This window comes from Monocercomonoides exilis (assembly GCF_001643675.1).
Source record: "Monocercomonoides exilis strain PA203 chromosome Unknown scaffold23-1346700, whole genome shotgun sequence".
In the NCBI taxonomy this organism is placed as follows: Eukaryota; Preaxostyla; order Oxymonadida; family Polymastigidae; genus Monocercomonoides; species Monocercomonoides exilis.
The window spans coordinates 804878-826929 of record NW_027150568.1 but is presented as its reverse complement, the minus strand read 5'-3'; the positions used below and the strand labels follow the sequence as shown (position 1 = coordinate 826929).

At 40.3% G+C, this 22052-nt stretch overlaps 3 protein-coding genes across 3 annotated transcripts; 1 reads left to right on the top strand and 2 right to left on the bottom strand.

The window, feature by feature from the left end:
* Positions 1-643: 643 nt before the first annotated feature.
* MONOS_10773 (uncharacterized protein) lies at positions 644-1048 on the bottom strand (the record flags this gene model as incomplete). The annotated part of the gene is made up of 1 exon (XM_067863251.1): positions 644-1048. The coding sequence occupies one exon, from the start codon at positions 1046-1048 to the stop codon at positions 644-646; it is 405 nt and encodes a 134-aa protein (XP_067727234.1).
* A 4984-nt stretch (positions 1049-6032) lies between these two features.
* MONOS_10772 (uncharacterized protein) lies at positions 6033-11080 on the top strand (the record flags this gene model as incomplete). The annotated part of the gene is made up of 2 exons (XM_067863250.1): positions 6033-10915; positions 11059-11080. The coding sequence occupies 2 exons, from the start codon at positions 6033-6035 to the stop codon at positions 11078-11080; spliced, it is 4905 nt and encodes a 1634-aa protein (XP_067727233.1).
* A 3446-nt stretch (positions 11081-14526) lies between these two features.
* On the bottom strand, positions 14527-21794 carry MONOS_4682fu16655 (uncharacterized protein; the record flags this gene model as incomplete). Its single annotated transcript, XM_067874775.1, has 1 exon — positions 14527-21794. One exon carries the CDS (start codon positions 21792-21794, stop codon positions 15018-15020), a length of 6777 nt encoding a protein of 2258 aa, XP_067727232.1. The 3' UTR covers positions 14527-15017.
* Between the last annotated feature and the right edge of the window lie 258 nt (positions 21795-22052).

The following is a 22052-nucleotide window of genomic DNA, read 5'->3' as shown; positions in this document are numbered from 1 at the left end:
CCTTGTCGTGCGGCGGATGAACAGAGGGACTGCGGATGAAGGTGCTACCCTTGTCTCTTCTCCCTCCCTTTCTTGGAATGCTTTCGGGGTGTTCTCGATCGGGTATTCGTTTCACTTGAATTCTTTAACATCGAACCAAGACTTTTCACACCACTCTTCATCCGGTCTGTGCTCTTCTTTCTCTGTGAGGCAGTGTATTTGCATCCAGTCAGCTCGCAAACGCTGCTGGGAACTATGAGGGGTGTTCTCCAACGTTAGGGTGGTCGGGATGAGGCGTTCTGTAACCAAGTTATTTCTCTTAGCTTTCTCTCTTCTCTAAGCAACGAGTCTCCTTTCTTTAACTTCTTTCCTTCATTCATATCTTCTTTTCTCCCAGCTTCTAGTATATTTTTGGTGAAATCTTTCATCTCTAATTTTCCTTTCTCGATTTTCATTTCCTTCCTTTTTCTGTCCTTCTCCGACCTTCCTTCTTCTCCCGTTAGGGGTCCTGGTTACCGATTGTTTCCAGGATTAATTCCATATCTTGAACTTGAAAAACTGTGTAATATTCCTGGGCCACTCTTGAACCTGGCGTGCATCTCGCATATGCATTGATTGCTTTCCAATCTGCATCTTGTTGTCTTGCAAAGTGTGTAATCACAGATTATCTTATCGTGTACACGGTGAATGTGTCGGATATTCCATTCTCTTTCAGGATAGTGACTAATTCCTCTTTGATTTTCTGCAAATTAACAATCCAGCCCTCTTCTATATCGAACCACACATGTTCGTCTCTAAAGGTTGTCTTCGTATAACCCATCCAACGTTGGAGCGCTACCACCGCATCGATGCGTGGATTTGGATGCTTATTAATAATAACCTTTACAGTCTCTCCCCCTGATGTTTTCGTTCGCACTTGTGTCTGGACTAAATCCTCTTTGAATATCGTAGTCTCTCTTCTCATCCTTCCAGCTCTGCTGGCCTTACAGCTCCAAAGATCATAGTCAGGATGAGAGCTCTCCTTTGGAGGGTCTGTGGGTCTTTCATATCGTGAGTGGCTTCTGCCCATTTCGTGATGATTGTCAAGTCCCACATCGATTTGTATCGATTGCCTCTTCTTGGTTTCTCCCCCACATAGGTTTTAAGAAATATCTCTATGTCTTTCACGTCAACCTTAGTCTTTCTGAAGAGGTTAATAGAATCCAGAACTTTCTGTTCTGTCTGATGAATCACTCCACTTGATAGGTTAGTATTCGAAAGTGTTTCAGTGAACTCTGCCATAATTCACTTAGCATCTTTTCTATGAGGGGGTCTGTTTTATCGATTCTTTCTCTATCAAATAATAGTTTTAATTATTGCAGCGCTCTCTACGAATCCCCTGCTGCTGATATATCCTTCACTCCAACTTATTCTCCCCATGTTTGAAAGATGTCCTTCCTAAGATATTCTCCTCTCCAGTCTAATACTTCTGACCTCTCATGAAGGTATCTTCTAGCCTTCTTTTCTCATCTCTTTAGAGGTCAATCCAATGTTTCTCAATAACGGACTGGTACGATCTCATTTCTAGACTATTCTCTCTTTCTCTTCCTTCTCAGAGAGTGTAGTTTACAAATAGTTTGGCAGGGCACCTGATCAATCTGGTGTGCGATTATCAACATATAGTCTTCTCGGTGCGATTGTTTGAAATATCTCTGCCACTTTTTACGCTTTCGGTGCATAGTCCAGTTTTATCTAAGTCCGGCTGAGTGCGTCTATCAGCATTTTTAGCTGAGAAATGCAGAATCTTCTTCAATTTTCATTACGCTGCACTATGCGGCTTCCTTATGTATCCTCCTCTCGCGGTCTACCGCGATCTCATGCTCAATATTCTCCTCGCGATTCTCTGCGGATTTCACTTCTTCAGTCTTCTCAAAAAGTTTCGCGGTTACAGTGTCTGCACATATCTCGTAATTATGTACTGTTTCTTATAGTATTATCAAATCGCCATTTCTCTCAATTTCTTTCTCTCCTTTTCTCACAGCAAACTCGGTTCTCTCTTCATATTAACTTTTTCGATCATCAGTTTTTTGTTGCTCCACTATTATCTCGCGACAATCCACAAATTTCTCTTTTCTCTCAGTCCAGTAATATTTAGCGGTTTCCCTTATGTGATAATTTCTCTTATAATGAAACGTAACATTTCCAATTCTTAATTTATGATATTTCTCTCTTTCAGTTTAATATTGTGTCGTAACACAACTTGTCTATATTTCCTTAGCAAAAGTCAATCGGTTTACTGAGCTTTCTATCTCTATCGTCATTTTGCTGCGAAACGCCGTTCACTGCTCTATCTCTTCTCAAAGTCTCGGTATTGAACGCGGTTACTCTCTCGTCTCTTAGTCTCGTGGTAAAGCACGTCTTCCTATTCTCTCTCTTATCTCATGATCTTGAGATCGAACTCGGTTTGATTCTTTGTAACTCTCTCTCGAATAGGCACAGCTTCATTTCAAATAATTATCTTGTAACTGTAATGAAATTATCCATTAATTAAAATATCGCTGTAATATATGTATCGATTATTACAAATATTCTTATATTATATAAATATAAATATTTCGTCACTGTATTTATCAGTATCTCGCGTAATTGTGTATCTCGTTTCCTGAATAATCTTCTTTTGATATTTCGTAAATTCTCTATTTATCCCTCTCTCGCTTCACTTCTCAATTCTTCTTTCATTTAATAAAATCATGATCTTGCGACAAGGCGCGGCTTTTCAATCTATAAAACAAATCATGATCTCGCGGCAAAACGCGGCTCTCTCTTCTCTCTCTGTCTCGCGGCGAAGCGCGGCTCTCTCTTCTCTCTCTGTCTCGCGGCAAAGCGCGGCTCTCTCTTCTCTCTCTGTCTCGCGGCATAGCGCGGCTCTCTCTTCTCTCTCTGTCTCGCGGCAAAGCGCGGCTCTCTCTTCTCTCTCTGTCTCGCGGCATAGCGCGGCTTTCTTATATATATATATATATATATTATATATATATATATATATATATATTATATATATATATATATATATCTTATCATTGCGCGTCTTTTATCACTATTCTTGTGATATCATCTAGCAATAAAACAAATACGTATATGGCTTTCTCAATATCGCGAATTATCGAATAATTATTGTTATGTAACTATCTTAAGCAAATTCGCAGCAGTATTATATGTAATTATCTCTTTATTGTAATTTAATCTTTCCTCAATGGTAATCTCGCTGCAATGTGTGCATTTATTCTCATTAATTCTAGTAACATCAAGCGATTTATTATTTTTATTTATATTTAAAATTTAACTGTATCTTGATACACTTCGCGGATCTTGTTCCTAATAAATTCTTACGATATTTGTTGTTTCATTCTTTTAAAAGTCAATTATCATTCATATCTTCGTTTTGTTTAAGTATCTGATGAAATATCGTGGCTTCTGTTATTATATATTATTTCGTGGATATGAGCGAATCTTCTTCCTAATTAATTCACACAATATTCTGCAGTTTGTCGTTGGTTTTGTTTTCATTTGTATATCACAGCATTGTTTGAATATATCTCTTCTATTTTGTATTAATTATTTCAATTAATTATCTCCACATTGATAGAAAGTTCTTCCTCCAAAATAATCTCTCTGCAATTTGTGGATCTATCTTTTTAAATTCTTGCAACATCTTGCGATTTCATTATTTAACTATATCTCGCTTCAATAGGCAGTTCTTACTCCTAATAAATAAGCAAAATAATGTGTAGTTTTATTCTATTTTGAAGTCGAAAAATTATCATATCTTTATTCTATCAAAATGTTTCACTATTTTTCGTGGTTTTAATTTCTGAAATTGACTCGCAGTATAACGCGGAAATATTTACAATAATTATAATGCACGGCTTTCCTTTCTGTTTTATCAGCTGTACGCAGTCTTTGTTTCGAATGATGTATTTCGCACTTTGATCCATGCAAATTCTTCGATGATAATTTTTCATTCTTTTTTGTTTCAAAAATAGATCTAATTCCTTTCCATCGCCGTCTCTGTATTTTTTGTCACAGGCTGTTGCTTCTTTTTGTTGCGGACAATTTGGGTCTACTTTGAATTTGAGTATTGGCGAAGTTAGATCTTAAACCGCCCATAAATCGTGACCAATACTCATTATTGAGGAGCAAACCTGCTCCTTGCGTTCGGATATTCGCTCTATTGCGAATTGGCTATTTGAAGCAGGGGAAAGACACTGAACATTTGCCGGAATTTGCATCTTCGTATTTTTCTTCTTCCCCAACAAAAAAATTCATTTGAATAAATTTTTCAAAGCGAAGAAACTGCAAATCAGAAGCTTCTTTCGATTGTTCAATTATCTTCAAAAGCCCAGTGACTTCACAAACTGTATATTTATCGCGCAATACACGAACAATCAACAAGAACACATCAGCCAATTTCAAAGGCTTGCATTTGCGATTTTCTTGTTCCAAACTTGTATCTCTGCTGCTCAATATGTCTCAATGAAATCAATTCTTTTGAAATGAACCTTCGAGTTTGAAAATCCTATGTTCAGTCTTTCTGTTCCATTTCTTTTTCAAGATAATAAGTCATTGAAATTTCTGTTTTTTCTCAACAAGAATTTCAGAACAGGCAAATAGATTCAGAGAACTTGAGAAAACTGGCCAAAGTGATGATGATGACTCGTTTCAAATGAATGGTGTGTTTTTTCATGTTGAATGGCAGAATGTCTTTTTTGTCCTTTCTCCTTTGTTCTTTGATTGATCTCAAATTGTCTGTTTTCAGAAAAAGTGAAAATGGAGAGAATATCCTCAACAATCTGGGGGTGAGCGCATCATTGCATCAGACCTTCGCTGTCTATCTCCGCTCTCCATTTCCGCGTTCTTCCTTTCTGCTTCACATTCAGCTTTGTGTGGAAAAAAACAGGAAATGTCATCTCCCATTTGAACGGAATATTTGACAACAACGAAAGTGATCTGCTGAAATCGATTCTTTCTTCTGAGCAGCGTTGAAGAATCTTCATTCTTTTTTTGAAGGGAATATTTTGTGAATGCCACTCAACCGATGGATTCGTCAAAATCTTCTTTTGTTCTGTTCTTTTCTGTTCAGAAGTTTTGACGAAAAGACAGCCATACAGATGAAATGACCGCCATCAACTGAAAAGAAGCTTGATTTAGACAGAACACAAGGAATAATAAATGAAAAAAGAAACAGCATTGGATTCGAAGATAAAGATGGATGCGATGGAAAATAGATAGAACATTGAATTGAATTAATTTTGTGAAAAGGCAAACGTTTCAATTCAAACGACAGGTATTTCTCATTCTTTCTTTCTTCATGGTCTGAATTTGATGTTTTAATTTTGCACTTTGATCAAATATGAAACACATATTTTTTTCTTTTTCAGCGAAACCTGAATAAATTTCTGGGGATGAGCTTGCACATGTTTTTATTTGCACACTTGCTTCTTGTGGCCGTGTTCAAATGTCAAAGGTTCATTGGAGTTCCTTCATCAAGATATGAAGATTTTGGCAGAAATCGTGATAATCACAATTTCATCATTGATCCGGATCGAATCATTGAACAAGATGAGCATTATCCCACAAATAACAATGATTATAATTTGTGTGAACGAAGTGTATTATCTGGAGCAGAAAGACAGCAGTCAGGAATTTCAATAGTGATAAATGCATTTTTTGGATTCTACAATTCTTCAGTTGGACTGAAAAATGTGGCACTTGAACATTCTTCCTCGCCATGTGTGCTTATAACAGAATACTCAACTCTGATGATGGACTCCTGTATTTCCCACCAAAAGTCAGATTCTCCTTTTCATCTTCAAAGCGGATCAATCAACATGGTAAACATGAGTGTGATTCCTCAAATGAATATTTATTCTGGAAGTCTCATATTTTCATCTGATCACAAGAATTCTATCATTTTGAGAAATTTCATCATTGCTGATCTGGTTGTCTCATCATCAGACTATTTTCTATTGTCTGGAAAGAGCCAAAGTGAACAGATTATTAATTGTGCCTTCAGGAACATGTCTGTGAAATATAACACGAATAGCGGTCATTTTGCGGAGCATTCATGTTTTCTGAGTTTAATGGAGAACTGCCTCATTTATTCGTGTGTGAATGCCTTTGAAGGAGGGATCTCGAGTGGATCCTATTCTTCACAAGAGTTTATCTGCAAAAACACAACAACAAACTTTGGGAAGAGAGAAATGAATGATCTTGAAAGAAAACAACGAATGGACACAACAGAAGGCCAATCGTTTTCGTTGTGCGAATGGGTTGACTGCACAGCACCCCAAGGAGGAGCTCTTTATGTTCATGATAATTCAACTGCAATTCTGGCTGTTGAGAATTGTTCTTTCACGAGATGCAATGCTTCCTCGACAAAAGGGGGAGGAATATATGCATTGAAAATTGCAGAGTGCATTGTGACCCATACAACGTTTGTTCAATGTACATGTGCAGCAAAAAATTCAGATTATGAAGGTGGAGGGATACTGATTGAAAGCATTTGCGTCCAACCAATTGTCGATGATTGCTTGTTCAACAACTGCTCTTCTGGTGACGATGGTGGTGCAGTTGATATTCGTGAAACAAAAACTCAAAGACAGAAAAAATGTGTAATTAATTCATTTTTTGATCACTGCCAATCAAATGGAACAGGCGATGGCGAGGGAGGAGCAATTATGCATTTCAATCCAACGGATAAAGTTGTTATTTCAAATTGTCATTTCTGCAATTGTTATTCTTTGAGCGGAGGAGGCGCCATAAGCCAACATATAAATACAAACAATGATGGAATATTATTTTTCTATTGCTTTTTCCACAATAACACATGTGAGAAAGGAGGACATGACATTGTTCTTCAAGGATCTGCAACAAATAATATTGATTCCACCTGCTTCTCGACCAGGGAAACTGAAAACAGAGTTAGCTTGGATTATTCAAAAATTGTGGACAAAAGCGAATGGCTTCGAAATGATGCGGGAAGAATCAGATTTGTCTCCTCGGTGCATACAGAACCTAATGCCAAAGACACATATACTTGTGGATTGGATAAAAGCTATCCATGCAACACCATCAGCCATTGTTTGTCTCAACTTATTCCTAACCATGTGACTGACATCGAGATACTCACAGGAACAATCAAAGAGTCCAAGAGTGTGGACTGCAGTTCCAACACTTACACAATATATGGCCAAAGTGATATGAGCACAGCAATCCAGACAGAATTTGAAGAATCAGATTTATCTCTTTTTTCTGTCTCGACAGGAACCTTGATTGTCAGTGACCTTATTTTTGTGCATGACTCGGATCATTCAAATAATCGTGGGTCAAGGCTGTTTGAGATTACTGGAGCAGGAGAGCTGAGGATAAGTGCGCTAAACATATCTGCTGGAAGCGGACACTCCGCACAAACAGTATTCACCACAGAACTGATAAATGTTCAGAATGGTATCTTTCAGATGAATAATGTGAACTGGGCACAGACTATCTCTTCAACTTCGTTGATTTCGCTTTCTTCAACAAATGAGATTTCATTGACTCTTTCTGAATGCACCTTTGATGGGATTGAGAGAACAAACAGTGGAGCAGCTGTGATGTCGTTTTCGAATGACAAGGCAAACATCGATCTGGACTCTTGCTCATTTTTGGGGTGTGGAAGCAGAACATCAGAAAATGGAGGATCAATGATGCTATGTGTTGGGAATGGAAATGAAGTGAAAGTGAAAGGCGGATCTTTTGATGGATGCTATTGCTCAACATCCAATGGTCTTGGGGGAGGAATTCTTCTTCGATTGATGAACGACAATCCAGATTTCCTGATTTCTTCCTCCTTTGGCACAAACACAGCCAAGTGGGGGAATGATATTTTTGCCATTTCACCAAATCTGGAAGTGACTTCAAAGTCACAAAAAATCACATGCGTCACTGTCTCTTTGGATTCTTTTGACAAAGTGCAAGGATATGACAATGGAAACACGAGCGTTGTCATCCCTCTGTGCATCTATCTTCTTCCCACCCCAGAAGAAATATATGTGAGTGATTCGGAGGCATCCGATCACTCACATTGTGGAATAGTCCAATTCCCTTGCCTGACAATGAAGCACTCCCTCACACGGTTGACAGGAACAAAGAAAGTCACCGTGAATGGAATGATTGCGATGAGTGATGAATTGGCCTTTGCGGGACAGAAACATGAAATCCGAGGAAATGATGATGAGAGTGGTTGGATAGTCTCTGATGCAAATTCAACATCCAATTCATCTATGATAACAGCAAGTGTTGAAACAGTCTTGTCAAAACTCATCTTCTCTCTTCCTTCTTCTCTCTCTTCACACTCCACTTTTGTTTCTTCTTCTTCACATCTGACTTTGTCTCATTGTTCTCTTTCCCTTCAAAATCCATCATTAGAATTGACATTTGTATTCTTGATTGTTGAATCAGGAATTTTGACAATCGACAAATTCTCTGCTTTATCGATTGATTTGAGCACAAGCCCATTGATCTCGTTGTCTGGAAGTGGAACAAAGGCTGAGTTAATGAGCACCAAATGGCTTAACATGACGAACTGCCGTTTCACAGAAATTGAAAGAACTGATGGAAGTGGAGGCTGCGTGAGCATTGACAACAGCCATGATGAAGATACAAATACACAAATAAATATTGAAGAATGTGAATTTGATGAATGCTCTGTGCTGGCTGAAGGAAGCAGAGGAGGCGCAGTCAATGCTCAGTTGAAAGGAAACATTCAATTGAATATTATTTCATGCACATTCACAGGATGCACAGCACCAGCTGGAGAAGGGAAGATTGGGTTTGGGGGAGGAATGGCTCTGAAGCTGATTGATGACTATTCTACATTAGTGATCTCATCTCCTGTTTTTGATTTTGATAAGCCAAATATTGCGATATATGGAAATGATCTTTTTGTTGAATCATTCAACTTGACAAAGAGCATCACAAATGCCTCTCTTCCATTTGTTTCTGAGAATCTGGCAGATATTTCATTGAATTCAATGAGAGGCTTTGATGGAGATGACACGACAAATGCTATTCCATTGGTGTATTTCTGGAGAACATTTGGCTCAGAGATATTTATTGGAGGGGAAGGTTGCGATGTGTGTGTCTGTGGGCTTTCTGATTATCCTTGCCAATCAATCGATTATTCTCTGTCCAAAATCCAAGGAAGAAATGAAAAGAATATTAACATCATTGGAAAAGGAGTTCTCCAAAAAAGTGTTGATGTGAGTGGAATATCAGTGAAATCGGATGAGAGCAGCATGTGCTCGTTGGAATGTCTCTCTTCAGTTGAAGGAGCAGAGGAAGCAGCAATGAAGACTCAAGGCATCACAAATCTCGAACTGATTCGCTTTGTTATTCCATCTTCATTTTCAAGAGGAGTGAATGTTCTGATCCATGTTGGATCAAGTGAAGGACTGTTGACTCTGAAAGACTGCTCATTCACCAAAAATGAAGAAAGCAGAGAAGAAACAATGAATTACGGGCTGATCAAGGCAGATGGAGGAACAGTTCAATTGGACATTGTTTCAATGCAATCACTCAGCTTTTCAAAAGATGTAATTTCTGTGTTGTCAACAACGATATTGAACATCAGAAATCTGACGATGAAGAATATTGAGCTGGATGGATCAAGCGGATTGAGCATATCAAAGAGTTCAAGAAGAGAAAATAATGAAATTGAGCATGATGTTGTTATTGGGTGGAGCGTGTTTGAAGAAGTTGCCCAGAACACAACAGATAATATTCCCATCATTCGAAATGAGAATGATGTTGAGCCATTGAAAATAGAGATTCGAAACACAGCGATGAAGAAGTGTGGCGGAACGAGGTGTGGAAAGGGAGGGGCGATGTTTAATGTGTTGAATGAGGAAGGAAAGTTTGATTGCTCATTTTGCACGATTTCTGGGTGTTTCTGCTCGACTGCAGGAAGAGGTGGGTGGCTGTTTCTTGAATGCGCCTCGGTGACTGAACATCCTCTGAAGTTTGTTCTCTCAAATATCACCTTCAAAGACAACACTGCATCGAAGGGAAGAGATGTGTATGTGAGATGTCACTCAATCGAAAAGCAAATAGTTGATGAACAATTCTTGCTGGATTTCAGAGCGCCGTTTGTGAAAGATCTTGCGGTGTGGGGTTGCACAACAGACTCGTTTGAAGGAGAAGAAGATCTTCTGCTGAGAGTCGTGAAATATCTGAGCGAGACGATCTTTGTATCTTCTGTTTCTGAAAATCACAAAAATAGCAAGCAATGTGGAGAGTTCAGCATGCCTTGCCAATCACTGGATGTTGGAGTGCAACACATCATTCCTTCATCGTATTCGCAGCTGTTGATCTCGAAGGAGACAGTTATTGTTGGGGAATGCGAAGCAATGGATTTGATCATCCGCTCATTGCAATCTTCCTCAGCTGCTCTGGTCCATCTGAACTCAACAATTAATATCAATGAGGGAAATCTGATCACAACCTCAGAGACTGTTCGGATTGAAAAATTGAAATTCGATTTTGGCCAGTCATTTTCATATTCTGGAAGTTCAATCATCCATGAAGCAAGTGGCCAGTTGTCTCTTTCATCTATTGATTTCTCTTCGGCTGGGGAGTCAAAAGGAATTCAATTTGTTATTCTCAATTCAACATTGCTGAACATCGAAAATGGAATTCTTCATGTTGACAACTGCTCAGTGTTATTCCTCTCGTTCAAAAAGCCTTCATTTCTGTTCAGTGGCAAAGAGATATCATTGACAAATGTGAAACTGGAACATATGGAATCAACGATAAATGTGTTTGATATTACTGACTGCAAAGAAGTTGTATTCAATGGAGTTTCTGCAGATGGAGTGAGTCTATCTGAGGGTTGTGTCTTTTCAATGAACGAAAAGACTTCAGGGTCTGTTTCTGTTGGAAGCTCCTCATTCAACAACTGTTCAAGGAATTCGGAAGGAGCTTCTATTCTCTCTGTTTCTTCATCCTCTGCTCAAATTGTTCTTTCAAACTGCACTTGCACGAATTGTGTTTCATTATCTGAAAAAGGGAGTGTTATGAAATTGCTTGATTCAAAGGATTTTTCGATGAGTCTGTGTCTGTTTGATGGAGAATTTGAAGATGAAAATGAAAACGAGAACAGAAATGAATTCAAAGAGATGTGCAGATGGAATGGGTCAGTTGTGGATGTTCAATCCAGCAATGCTCTGATGAAAGACACAACAATCAGCAACTCGAAGAAAGGAGGGCTTTCATTGTCAGGTGGAAGTGTGGAGATATATGATGGGAGATTTGAGAACAACAACCCGTCGATGGTGAATTATGGATCGGCACGAAGAAACATTCTGTGTGGAGACTCAGGAAGATTGAGGGTTGTGAGCTTGAAGGGAGGGGATGGAGTGTTGCCGAATACATCGTTGTGGATATTGGATGAAGGATGCACACTGGAAGGGATTGCAGGAGAAAGAGAATCACCATTTTTCATCCCGAGGGTGGAGAGTGTGTCATCGGAAAAGTCAGGGGAGGTGGTGGATGTTGTGTTCAGAGGATCGGTTCTCCTTCCATGCAACCTCTCGTTCAAGACCGTTGCAGCAGTTGGGGATGAGGAGGTGGTTGAGAAATATTCGTTTGATGAAAGTGGTTTCATATCAGAAGAAGAGGTGCATGGGTCTGTTCCTGTCAAGACAGTTGAAGGGGTGGCAAGTGAAGCAGAAATGAGTGTGTGTATTCTGTTTGGGAGTGCTGATTCTCCATCAGCCACTGATTCTTTCATTCTGAAGAACAGGAGCGAATCCAAAACAAGTGGAGATGAAAGGATTGCTGAAGGAGGAAAGAAAGAAAGATCGATATGGCCAATAATTGTGATTGTGCTTGTTGTGATTTTGTTGATTGTTCTGATTGTTTCAATTATTGTTACAATAAGATGGAGAAAAGCTAAAAATGAGAACGAAGATCTGAGAGAGATTGTGAATGACAATATCAAAAAGGATCCAAAGCTGATTGAGATGATGACGATGGAGATGTCTCCTGAGGAACAGTGGCGAAGAGCTGAAAGAGAGGCAGAGAAGAAGAATGAAGAAAAGATTAAGAAGAGAATGTATGCGAAAAGCCTTGGACACTCGGAGTCATCTGAGCATCTTCTATCTGAGAGTGGATCAACAGAATATATTCTGGGGAGAGATTCAGACAAGATTCCTGAGTGGATGCTGGAGAAGGTGGATGAGAAGGAGGAGGAAGAAGAAACAAGAAAGAGATCGTCTTCACCTTCCATTTCATCCACTTGTTCAACTGATTCAGATTCCACTTTTGTTCGAGGGGAGGATCTATGTCCAACCACCTCATCGATGTCGAATCTTGTGGATGCCATGGCTTGTTCCTCACCACATGAAAAGCTGATTGTTGACTTGAGGGATTCGCTGTTCATGTTGTTGCATGGAAGGAATGAGAAGAAAGAAATGGCGATTGGGAGTCTTCGGCAAAGAGAGCAGACAGCTGCTCAAATCCTGTTCTGGGTGGCGAATGGAGCTCTCCACTCATTTGACGAGATGGAAAATCCTCTTTCTTCTCTTGCCAACCTCAGTCCTCACATTGTGTTGTTCTCAGAACACATGGTGATTGCGATTGCCACGCACTCCGACTGCTCCTCTGATGATTCTGATTCATCTTCGGTTTTTTCATCAACAGTGGTGACATCTGCCAGTGATGATGATGATGATGAAAGTGACTCTCTGCCCTCATCAGCCTTTGAGGATGAGGAAGACAACCGATATGAGTGTTTGCGGTGGAAGGCGCCCGAGTTGTTGATGAACAGGAAAATGGGGGCAACGAAGGAGTCAGTGGCATTCTCGATTGGAATGATGCTGTGGGAGTGCCTGACGCTGCAGATCCCGTTTGGGGAGTATGAGGCAGAAATGGCGGGGAAGAAGATCAAAGATGGGGAGAGGCCGAAGACGTTGGTGGGCTGTGAGTCGTCTCTTGGGGAGGTTGCGAGCAAAGGGATGGCGCAGAAGGCGGAGGAGAGGCCTGGGCTGGAAGATCTGAAAAGAGAGTTTTTCATGCGATTTCCAGAAGGGGCGATTGTGTTCACGATGTCAGATGCGGTTGATCTTGTGGGAGAATTGAGCAAGAAGTACAGCGCTGATGAGAAGAAAGGGGATGAGTGATGGGAAACAACACACCAGAGAGATTGTGTTTGAAGAAGATGAATGTGAAGAGGATTAAGAAAAGGGCGAGGGAAACATTGGGATAGCACAAGCTTTTCAATCTGACTTGTTGGCTCCTTTCAAATATTTTTCTGGAGCTTGGGCCATGATGAGATGATGATGGCAATGAATGCAAAAAGAACATTTTTTTTAAAAAAACAAACTTTTCATTTCTTTTTATTCTTTTTTATTCTTTTTTATCAGTTATGGAAAGGAAATTAGGGTTTGTTATTCATTTTTTGTGGGGTTGTTCGAATAACATTTGACTCATTGACTCGCTTGTGCTCGTTGTTCTGTTTTTCTTTTTTATTCTTTTCCATTCCTTTTATGTTTTCCTTTTGAAGTTTTATAATTCTTTTTTAAAAAAGATCATTGGCATTTTCTGTTGAAGCAACAATTCATAAATATGTGTGTTTTTTCAGCATTTCACAAATCCATTCCCAAAAAATAAATGAGAAAAATACGAGAGAGAAAGGATGCAGCTGTGATTGACAAACTCACTGCCTTTTCTGGCAAAGTTGCTGATTAATCCTCCCACATGGAAATATGGTTCATGAATGGTGGAAGCATGAAAAAAATGCAACAGGAGTGATGGAGCAACAGCACAAGGAAGATAAAAAAGAAAATGAAGGAAATCACAACTCCCTTGAGTAATCAATGCAAAACACATGGATGAGATATGTAACTGACTTTTTTTCCCTGACTTTCCACAAACACTCTCGCTGGGAGCAAAGGACATCTTTGAAAGCCTTCAAACAGACTTTTGATTTTTTATCAAAGCATTTATTTCCTGGTTTGTGCAGCAGAAAGAGAGAAGTTATGTGAGCACCTTGACATCCAATTTTATTTGTTTGATAATTCACAGATAAACAAAACATTTTGTTGGAATAAATTGATAATTATATCCAATTGGAAATCTGTTCAAATTGGATCCCAAGGTGCTCACATAACATCCCTCTTCCTGCTGCACAAACAAGAAAATAAATGCTTTGGAAAAAAACCTAAAGTATGTTTGAAGACTTTCAAAGATGTCCTTTGCTTCCAGTGAGAGTGTTTGTGGAAAGTCAGGGAAAAAAAGTCAGTTACATATCTCATCCATGTGTTTTGCATTGATTACTCAAGGGAGTTGTGATTTCCTTCATTTTCTTTTTTATCTTCCTTGTGCTGTTGCTCCATCACTCCTGTTGCATTTTTTTCATGCTTCCACCATTCATGAACCATATTTCCATGTGGGAGGATTAATCAGCAACTTTGCCAGAAAAGGCAGTGAGTTTGTCAATCACAGCTGCATCCTTTCTCTCTCGTATTTTTCTCATTTATTTTTTGGGAATGGATTTGTGAAATGCTGAAAAAACACACATATTTATGAATTGTTGCTTCAACAGAAAATGCCAATGATCTTTTTTAAAAAAGAATTATAAAACTTCAAAAGGAAAACATAAAAGGAATGGAAAAGAATAAAAAAGAAAAACAGAACAACGAGCACAAGCGAGTCAATGAGTCAAATGTTATTCGAACAACCCCACAAAAAATGAATAACAAACCCTAATTTCCTTTCCATAACTGATAAAAAAGAATAAAAAAGAATAAAAAGAAATGAAAAGTTTGTTTTTTTAAAAAAAATGTTCTTTTTGCATTCATTGCCATCATCATCTCATCATGGCCCAAGCTCCAGAAAAATATTTGAAAGGAGCCAACAAGTCAGATTGAAAAGCTTGTGCTATCCCAATGTTTCCCTCGCCCTTTTCTTAATCCTCTTCACATTCATCTTCTTCAAACACAATCTCTCTGGTGTGTTGTTTCCCATCACTCATCCCCTTTCTTCTCATCAGCGCTGTACTTCTTGCTCAATTCTCCCACAAGATCAACCGCATCTGACATCGTGAACACAATCGCCCCTTCTGGAAATCGCATGAAAAACTCTCTTTTCAGATCTTCCAGCCCAGGCCTCTCCTCCGCCTTCTGCGCCATCCCTTTGCTCGCAACCTCCCCAAGAGACGACTCACAGCCCACCAACGTCTTCGGCCTCTCCCCATCTTTGATCTTCTTCCCCGCCATTTCTGCCTCATACTCCCCAAACGGGATCTGCAGCGTCAGGCACTCCCACAGCATCATTCCAATCGAGAATGCCACTGACTCCTTCGTTGCCCCCATTTTCCTGTTCATCAACAACTCGGGCGCCTTCCACCGCAAACACTCATATCGGTTGTCTTCCTCATCCTCAAAGGCTGATGAGGGCAGAGAGTCACTTTCATCATCATCATCATCACTGGCAGATGTCACCACTGTTGATGAAAAAACCGAAGATGAATCAGAATCATCAGAGGAGCAGTCGGAGTGCGTGGCAATCGCAATCACCATGTGTTCTGAGAACAACACAATGTGAGGACTGAGGTTGGCAAGAGAAGAAAGAGGATTTTCCATCTCGTCAAATGAGTGGAGAGCTCCATTCGCCACCCAGAACAGGATTTGAGCAGCTGTCTGCTCTCTTTGCCGAAGACTCCCAATCGCCATTTCTTTCTTCTCATTCCTTCCATGCAACAACATGAACAGCGAATCCCTCAAGTCAACAATCAGCTTTTCATGTGGTGAGGAACAAGCCATGGCATCCACAAGATTCGACATCGATGAGGTGGTTGGACATAGATCCTCCCCTCGAACAAAAGTGGAATCTGAATCAGTTGAACAAGTGGATGAAATGGAAGGTGAAGACGATCTCTTTCTTGTTTCTTCTTCCTCCTCCTTCTCATCCACCTTCTCCAGCATCCACTCAGGAATCTTGTCTGAATCTCTCCCCAGAATATATTCTGTTGATCCACTCTCAGATAGAAGATGCTCAGATGACTCCGAGTGTCCAAGGCTTTTCGCATACATTCTCTTCTTAATCTTTTCTTCATTCTTCTTCTCTGCCTCTCTTTCAGCTCTTCGCCACTGTTCCTCAGGAGACATCTCCATCGTCATCATCTCAATCAGCTTTGGATCCTTTTTGATATTGTCATTCACAATCTCTCTCAGATCTTCGTTCTCATTTTTAGCTTTTCTCCATCTTATTGTAACAATAATTGAAACAATCAGAACAATCAACAAAATCACAACAAGCACAATCACAATTATTGGCCATATCGATCTTTCTTTCTTTCCTCCTTCAGCAATCCTTTCATCTCCACTTGTTTTGGATTCGCTCCTGTTCTTCAGAATGAAAGAATCAGTGGCTGATGGAGAATCAGCACTCCCAAACAGAATACACACACTCATTTCTGCTTCACTTGCCACCCCTTCAACTGTCTTGACAGGAACAGACCCATGCACCTCTTCTTCTGATATGAAACCACTTTCATCAAACGAATATTTCTCAACCACCTCCTCATCCCCAACTGCTGCAACGGTCTTGAACGAGAGGTTGCATGGAAGGAGAACCGATCCTCTGAACACAACATCCACCACCTCCCCTGACTTTTCCGATGACACACTCTCCACCCTCGGGATGAAAAATGGTGATTCTCTTTCTCCTGCAATCCCTTCCAGTGTGCATCCTTCATCCAATATCCACAACGATGTATTCGGCAACACTCCATCCCCTCCCTTCAAGCTCACAACCCTCAATCTTCCTGAGTCTCCACACAGAATGTTTCTTCGTGCCGATCCATAATTCACCATCGACGGGTTGTTGTTCTCAAATCTCCCATCATATATCTCCACACTTCCACCTGACAATGAAAGCCCTCCTTTCTTCGAGTTGCTGATTGTTGTGTCTTTCATCAGAGCATTGCTGGATTGAACATCCACAACTGACCCATTCCATTTGCACATCTCTTCCATTCTGCCATTTTCCCCCCATTCTTCTCTTGTTTCCTCTTCAAAACCTCCAAGAAAGCTACAGGAATCAAAATCCACATCAACACAATTATCCACGGACACAATCGATCCTTTCTCCTTTGAGCTCAAACACTTTCCAAATGAACAATTCGACAAAGCAACACTCTTCACCGCATTCCTCATTTTCACCACGCTTCCACTTTTTGAGAGAGTGACATTCTGAATATCCAACATTTTCATCTGCACTCTTGCTCTGTCCCCAACTTCAATCACATTTCCCTCTGATTCCAAATTATCTATTCTTGTTTCTGATATGACTGCTTCAGATTCCCCAAAAAATTCTATCAAAGGTGCCGATAATTTCATTCTCGTGAATGCACACTTGTCCATCTGCAGTTCTCCTCCTTCAACTGCCATTATTGTGCTGCTTATGATCAATTCAGTTGTGGATGACAAGCATTCGCATTCTCTCATCATTGTTGTTCCATTCTTCACTTTCATTATGTACCTGTGATTTGCTTCATACAACTCCCCAAACTCAAACACACACCGCTCCACAACACACTCATTCGCAAACACAATCACACTCCTTTCGTTTCCTATCTCTTGAATTGTTGCATTGAAATGGACTGTCGCCTTCATCTTCTTCATTGACTTCACATTTAAATCTCCAATCACACATTCTCCTCCAATATCTCCTTCTTCGTCAATCCAAATGACATTCCCCACTCCTCTTTGAATGTGATCCACACTGCAGCTGATGCTTTTGCACGGATTCGTCTGCTCTCCACACTGTCTGATATCCCTCCCATTCGCATTCACAAACACTTGCTGTCCATAATAGAATGTGATCAGCGGGATCAGATCAATATCTGTTTTCTCTTCATCGCTTCCACAAATCGAGTTGTTCGACTTCAATGACTCCTGGCTGAAGTCCAATGAAAACAATTTTTCATTGATCTCCTTTTCAATCCGGTTGCATCGGATGAACACATCCTTCCCCACATACGCGTCATTCATTGTGTATCTGGTGCTCTCGATCAGTATTCCTAAAGGTGGTGCATCTCCTGTGTCTGTCTGTGCTCCATCCAAACCAGATGCATCTATCATCAACCCTCCTCCTCTCCCCTTCACTACTGAGCACGAGCACATCCCAAACATGCAACCACTCACTCTCAGCTCACTCCCTCTGCTCTTCAAACTCACTTTCATCCCTCCTCCCTCTTCGCTCCACTCACTCAGACACTTCGTCATCACACACCCTTCCACCAAGCATTTCATTCTACATTCAAATGAACCAGCACTCACAATTGTGGCTCTGTTTTCACTGCATGTGATGTTTGTGAAAGATGAGCTGTTAACACTCATCGACAGCATTCCATCTTCATCTCCATTCACTTTGTTTTTCAACATTGTTGCTTCTTTCAATGATCTTTCTGATAAGAGAGCAGATTCACTGATGGATATCAGACTTCTTCCAGAAACACTCGTGTAACTGGTCGACAGATTCATCACATCTGCCACTTTCACATCTGAGGACAATTCCATAAATCCTTGCAACAAATGGAATTCTTTCAGAGAACAGTCTTCGATCGCCACACTCCCTCCATCCACTCTCACCAAACAGAAATTCGTTTCTTTTGAGGCATCCTCACTCACAAATGAGCAGCTTCTCACAGAAAGTGCCCCATCTCCTGACGACGATTTGAGAAATGCCAGATGATGAACAAGCACATTTGGCAGAACAAATGAAGCATTCACAAATGAGAGAATCACTTCTGAGGCAACCATTGCTTCTTCCACTTCTCCTTCATTCTCTTCTTCAACCCTCAGCACTGTTCCATTTTCTTCTCCTTCTATTGATATTTTTGGTGTGTCTGAATCTGTCTGAATCAAACGCAATGAATTTTGAAGAATCACAAAATCAACAATTATCACATGTGATTCACTTCCTCCAAGTGTTCCATATCTCAGCGATATCAAGTGATTGATTGATAAGCATGGTGCTTCTGAATACCCACACCCACTGAAGTCTCCTCCCTTTCTCTCAGAAACATACCCATTCCCACTCCAATTTGACCACAAATACACAACCAGTGGAATCACATATCCCTCTCCTGTTGTCTTTCTCTCCCATCCACACAACTCATCCAATGATCTCAAATCCTCTGAACTCATCTCCCATTTGAAATGATCCTTGTTCACAATCTCACTCAGATCCCATCCTGAAACAAACACATTCTTCCCTTTCCAGGCATTGCACCCCTCAAATGTCATTCCTTCCAAAATGAATGTTCCCAATTGATTTGGAAGTTCAACAAATATCCCTCCTCCCAATCCTCTCCCCACCTCATCACTCTTGCCTGATGACACTTCACATCTATCAAACTTTACTTCCTTCATCTTTATTCCACCTTCATTTCCAACTGATATCATCATCCCTCCTCCTCTTCCATTTGAGTCTGCTTCGTTCTCTGTTTTGCAACCATCAAATGTGGTTGACCCATTTATCACAACCTCTTCATCTTTTCCAATTGAAATCTTCATTCCTCCACCACATCCATCTTTCTCTTCAATACAACATTCACTGAATGTGCAATCAGAAACAACAACAACAACAACAACAACAACAACAACAGAAGCATCTCCATTCTCACTTTCACTTTCACTTTCCTCACATATTCTTTCCAAACAGCTTCCCCCTCCAGTTCTCCTCGTTATTCCAGTTAGAACACAATTCAAAAGTTCAGCAATGCCATCTCCAGTGCATTTTATAATTGGATTTGACAAGGTATTTATTGGACCTTTGTTCGAAAAGCCTGCCATGAACAGCTCTCCTCCATCAATATGAAAAATACAGTATTCAATTTCATTCAGCAGGTTACCAGCGGAAGGCTCAACTGAGCAATCACTGACACTCAAAACATTTGAAGAGGAAAGGACGAATGATGAGGCTAGAGAAAGGGATGATGGAAGAGAAAAGCACATATCTTTCAGCAATGCTCCGGATGAAATACAAATCAAACAATCTGAGTCAAACAGAGGAGAAGGCACAACAACATCAACGGCAGTGTCTCCAAGAATGCCTGTCACATTCCAAAAATGTCTTTCCATCACAATCTCTTCACGGAGCACAAATCCATTTTTGATTCTGATTGTTCTTGTTTCATCCCCATTCCACACCTCAACCACTTTGTTGATCGATGAGCACGGATACTGCTCCATTCCACATCTGCTGAAGTCCAAGCTTTTCTCTCCTCCCACAAATCCAACATCCCCAGCCTCCATCAAAAATGGAAGAAGTGGTGCATACTCCTCCCGGCACCCATCCTCAAATCCCAATAAGTCGCTGTCTGTCATGCCCTCACACTCAAAGCCAAATGTGGCCTTGCTCACAACATCTCTCAAGCACTGTGCATTCACAAATATGTTGTTCCCTTTCTCTGCTTGGCAATTCTCAAATGAAGCATAATGAATGCAAAAGGCACAATTCCAATCACACACATCCAGATAAATTGCTCCACCAAACCCCCCAACTCCATTTCCCTTCCCCACACAGCTGCAATTGCTGAATGTCACATTATCAACATTCTCATCACCACTTTCACTTGAGACATTCCCAATCTCCATCCGTGAGCCTTCATTGAGCTGAATCCACATCCCTCCTCCACACCCATCCTCACACTCGCAGTTCCTCATCATTCCCCCTGAAATATTCACATTCATCCCATTCACCAGATTCCCACAAATCGCACTCCCATCTCCACTCATCCGAGAAATCCCATTAACCTCGCAGCCCTTCATCTGGAAAGATAATGAGTGCTCTCCTCTGATCTCGAATGCAGGAACTGATGAAAACGATATTCCACTGATCTCAACAGAGTCAAAAATGACAGATCCCATCTGGATGATCATTAGCGATGCTGATAATACACAGTTTTCATCGTTTGTCAATGAAGTGATCACACACTCGTGCATATTCAACTTCCCTTCTTCTGCCAGCACTTCCATCAGATGAGACGATGGATTCTCTCCACAAACAAATGTCATATTTCTGAAACTTCCCATTCCTGTTCCAATGACCACCAACGATTCTCCATTTGGTGATCTGTTGTGAACAATCACTTGTGTTTTATCTTTTCCATCAAACGATATCTTCATTTTTCCAACATCAATTCTGTTTTCTTCATAATCCCCAACTTCAATGATCACTTCATTGCTGCTTCCATCAGTATCCAGCACACTCATTCCATATTCAATTGTTTTGCATCTCCTTCCGTATTCATCTCCTGCCCTCACAAACCCACAGGCCATGTGATCCAGTCCTTCCATTGAGTTCACAAACACTGGGTTGAAGAAGATCTTTGGAATCCAATTATTGTATTCTGTTTCTCCTTTGACCACTCGATTGCTGTTTGCACTTGTGCTTGAACGGCAATGCACAAACGAAGTTTCATTAATGCTTGTCCATCCCTCAACAACATAAACATCATGGCCCAGATTCACAGCTGTGTTATTCGAAAAAAAGCAAAACAAAGTTGGTGAATCATTTTCTCCTGGGATGTTATCCCAACTAATTCCTGCTCCATTGTTCTCGCTGAATCCACCACAAAATGAGCAATCCGAAATCACAGCAGTTCCGTGATTATATAATCCAACACAGCCACCACCGTTGTATTGTGTTGTGTTCTTTCTGCAGCTATAAATGTGACAATTTTCAACAATCCCTTGATTAACATTGTGCTCAATAAATATTCCTCCACCCATATGTTTTACTAAACTATTCGAACAATTAATGTTTTTTACAGAAAATGAGGAAATAAAATAAAAATATAAACAACCACCAGAAGCTTCTACTGAACAAGATTCAAAACTGGATGATGTAATTTCAGATTTCTTTCCATCTCCTTGAGAAGAAATCGCTCCTCCACACCAAGAAGAATGGCACTTATAAAATCCACACAGTGACACATTTAAGAGTCCTGAAGATGTGAATAATATTGCACCACCATTAACTCTTGATGA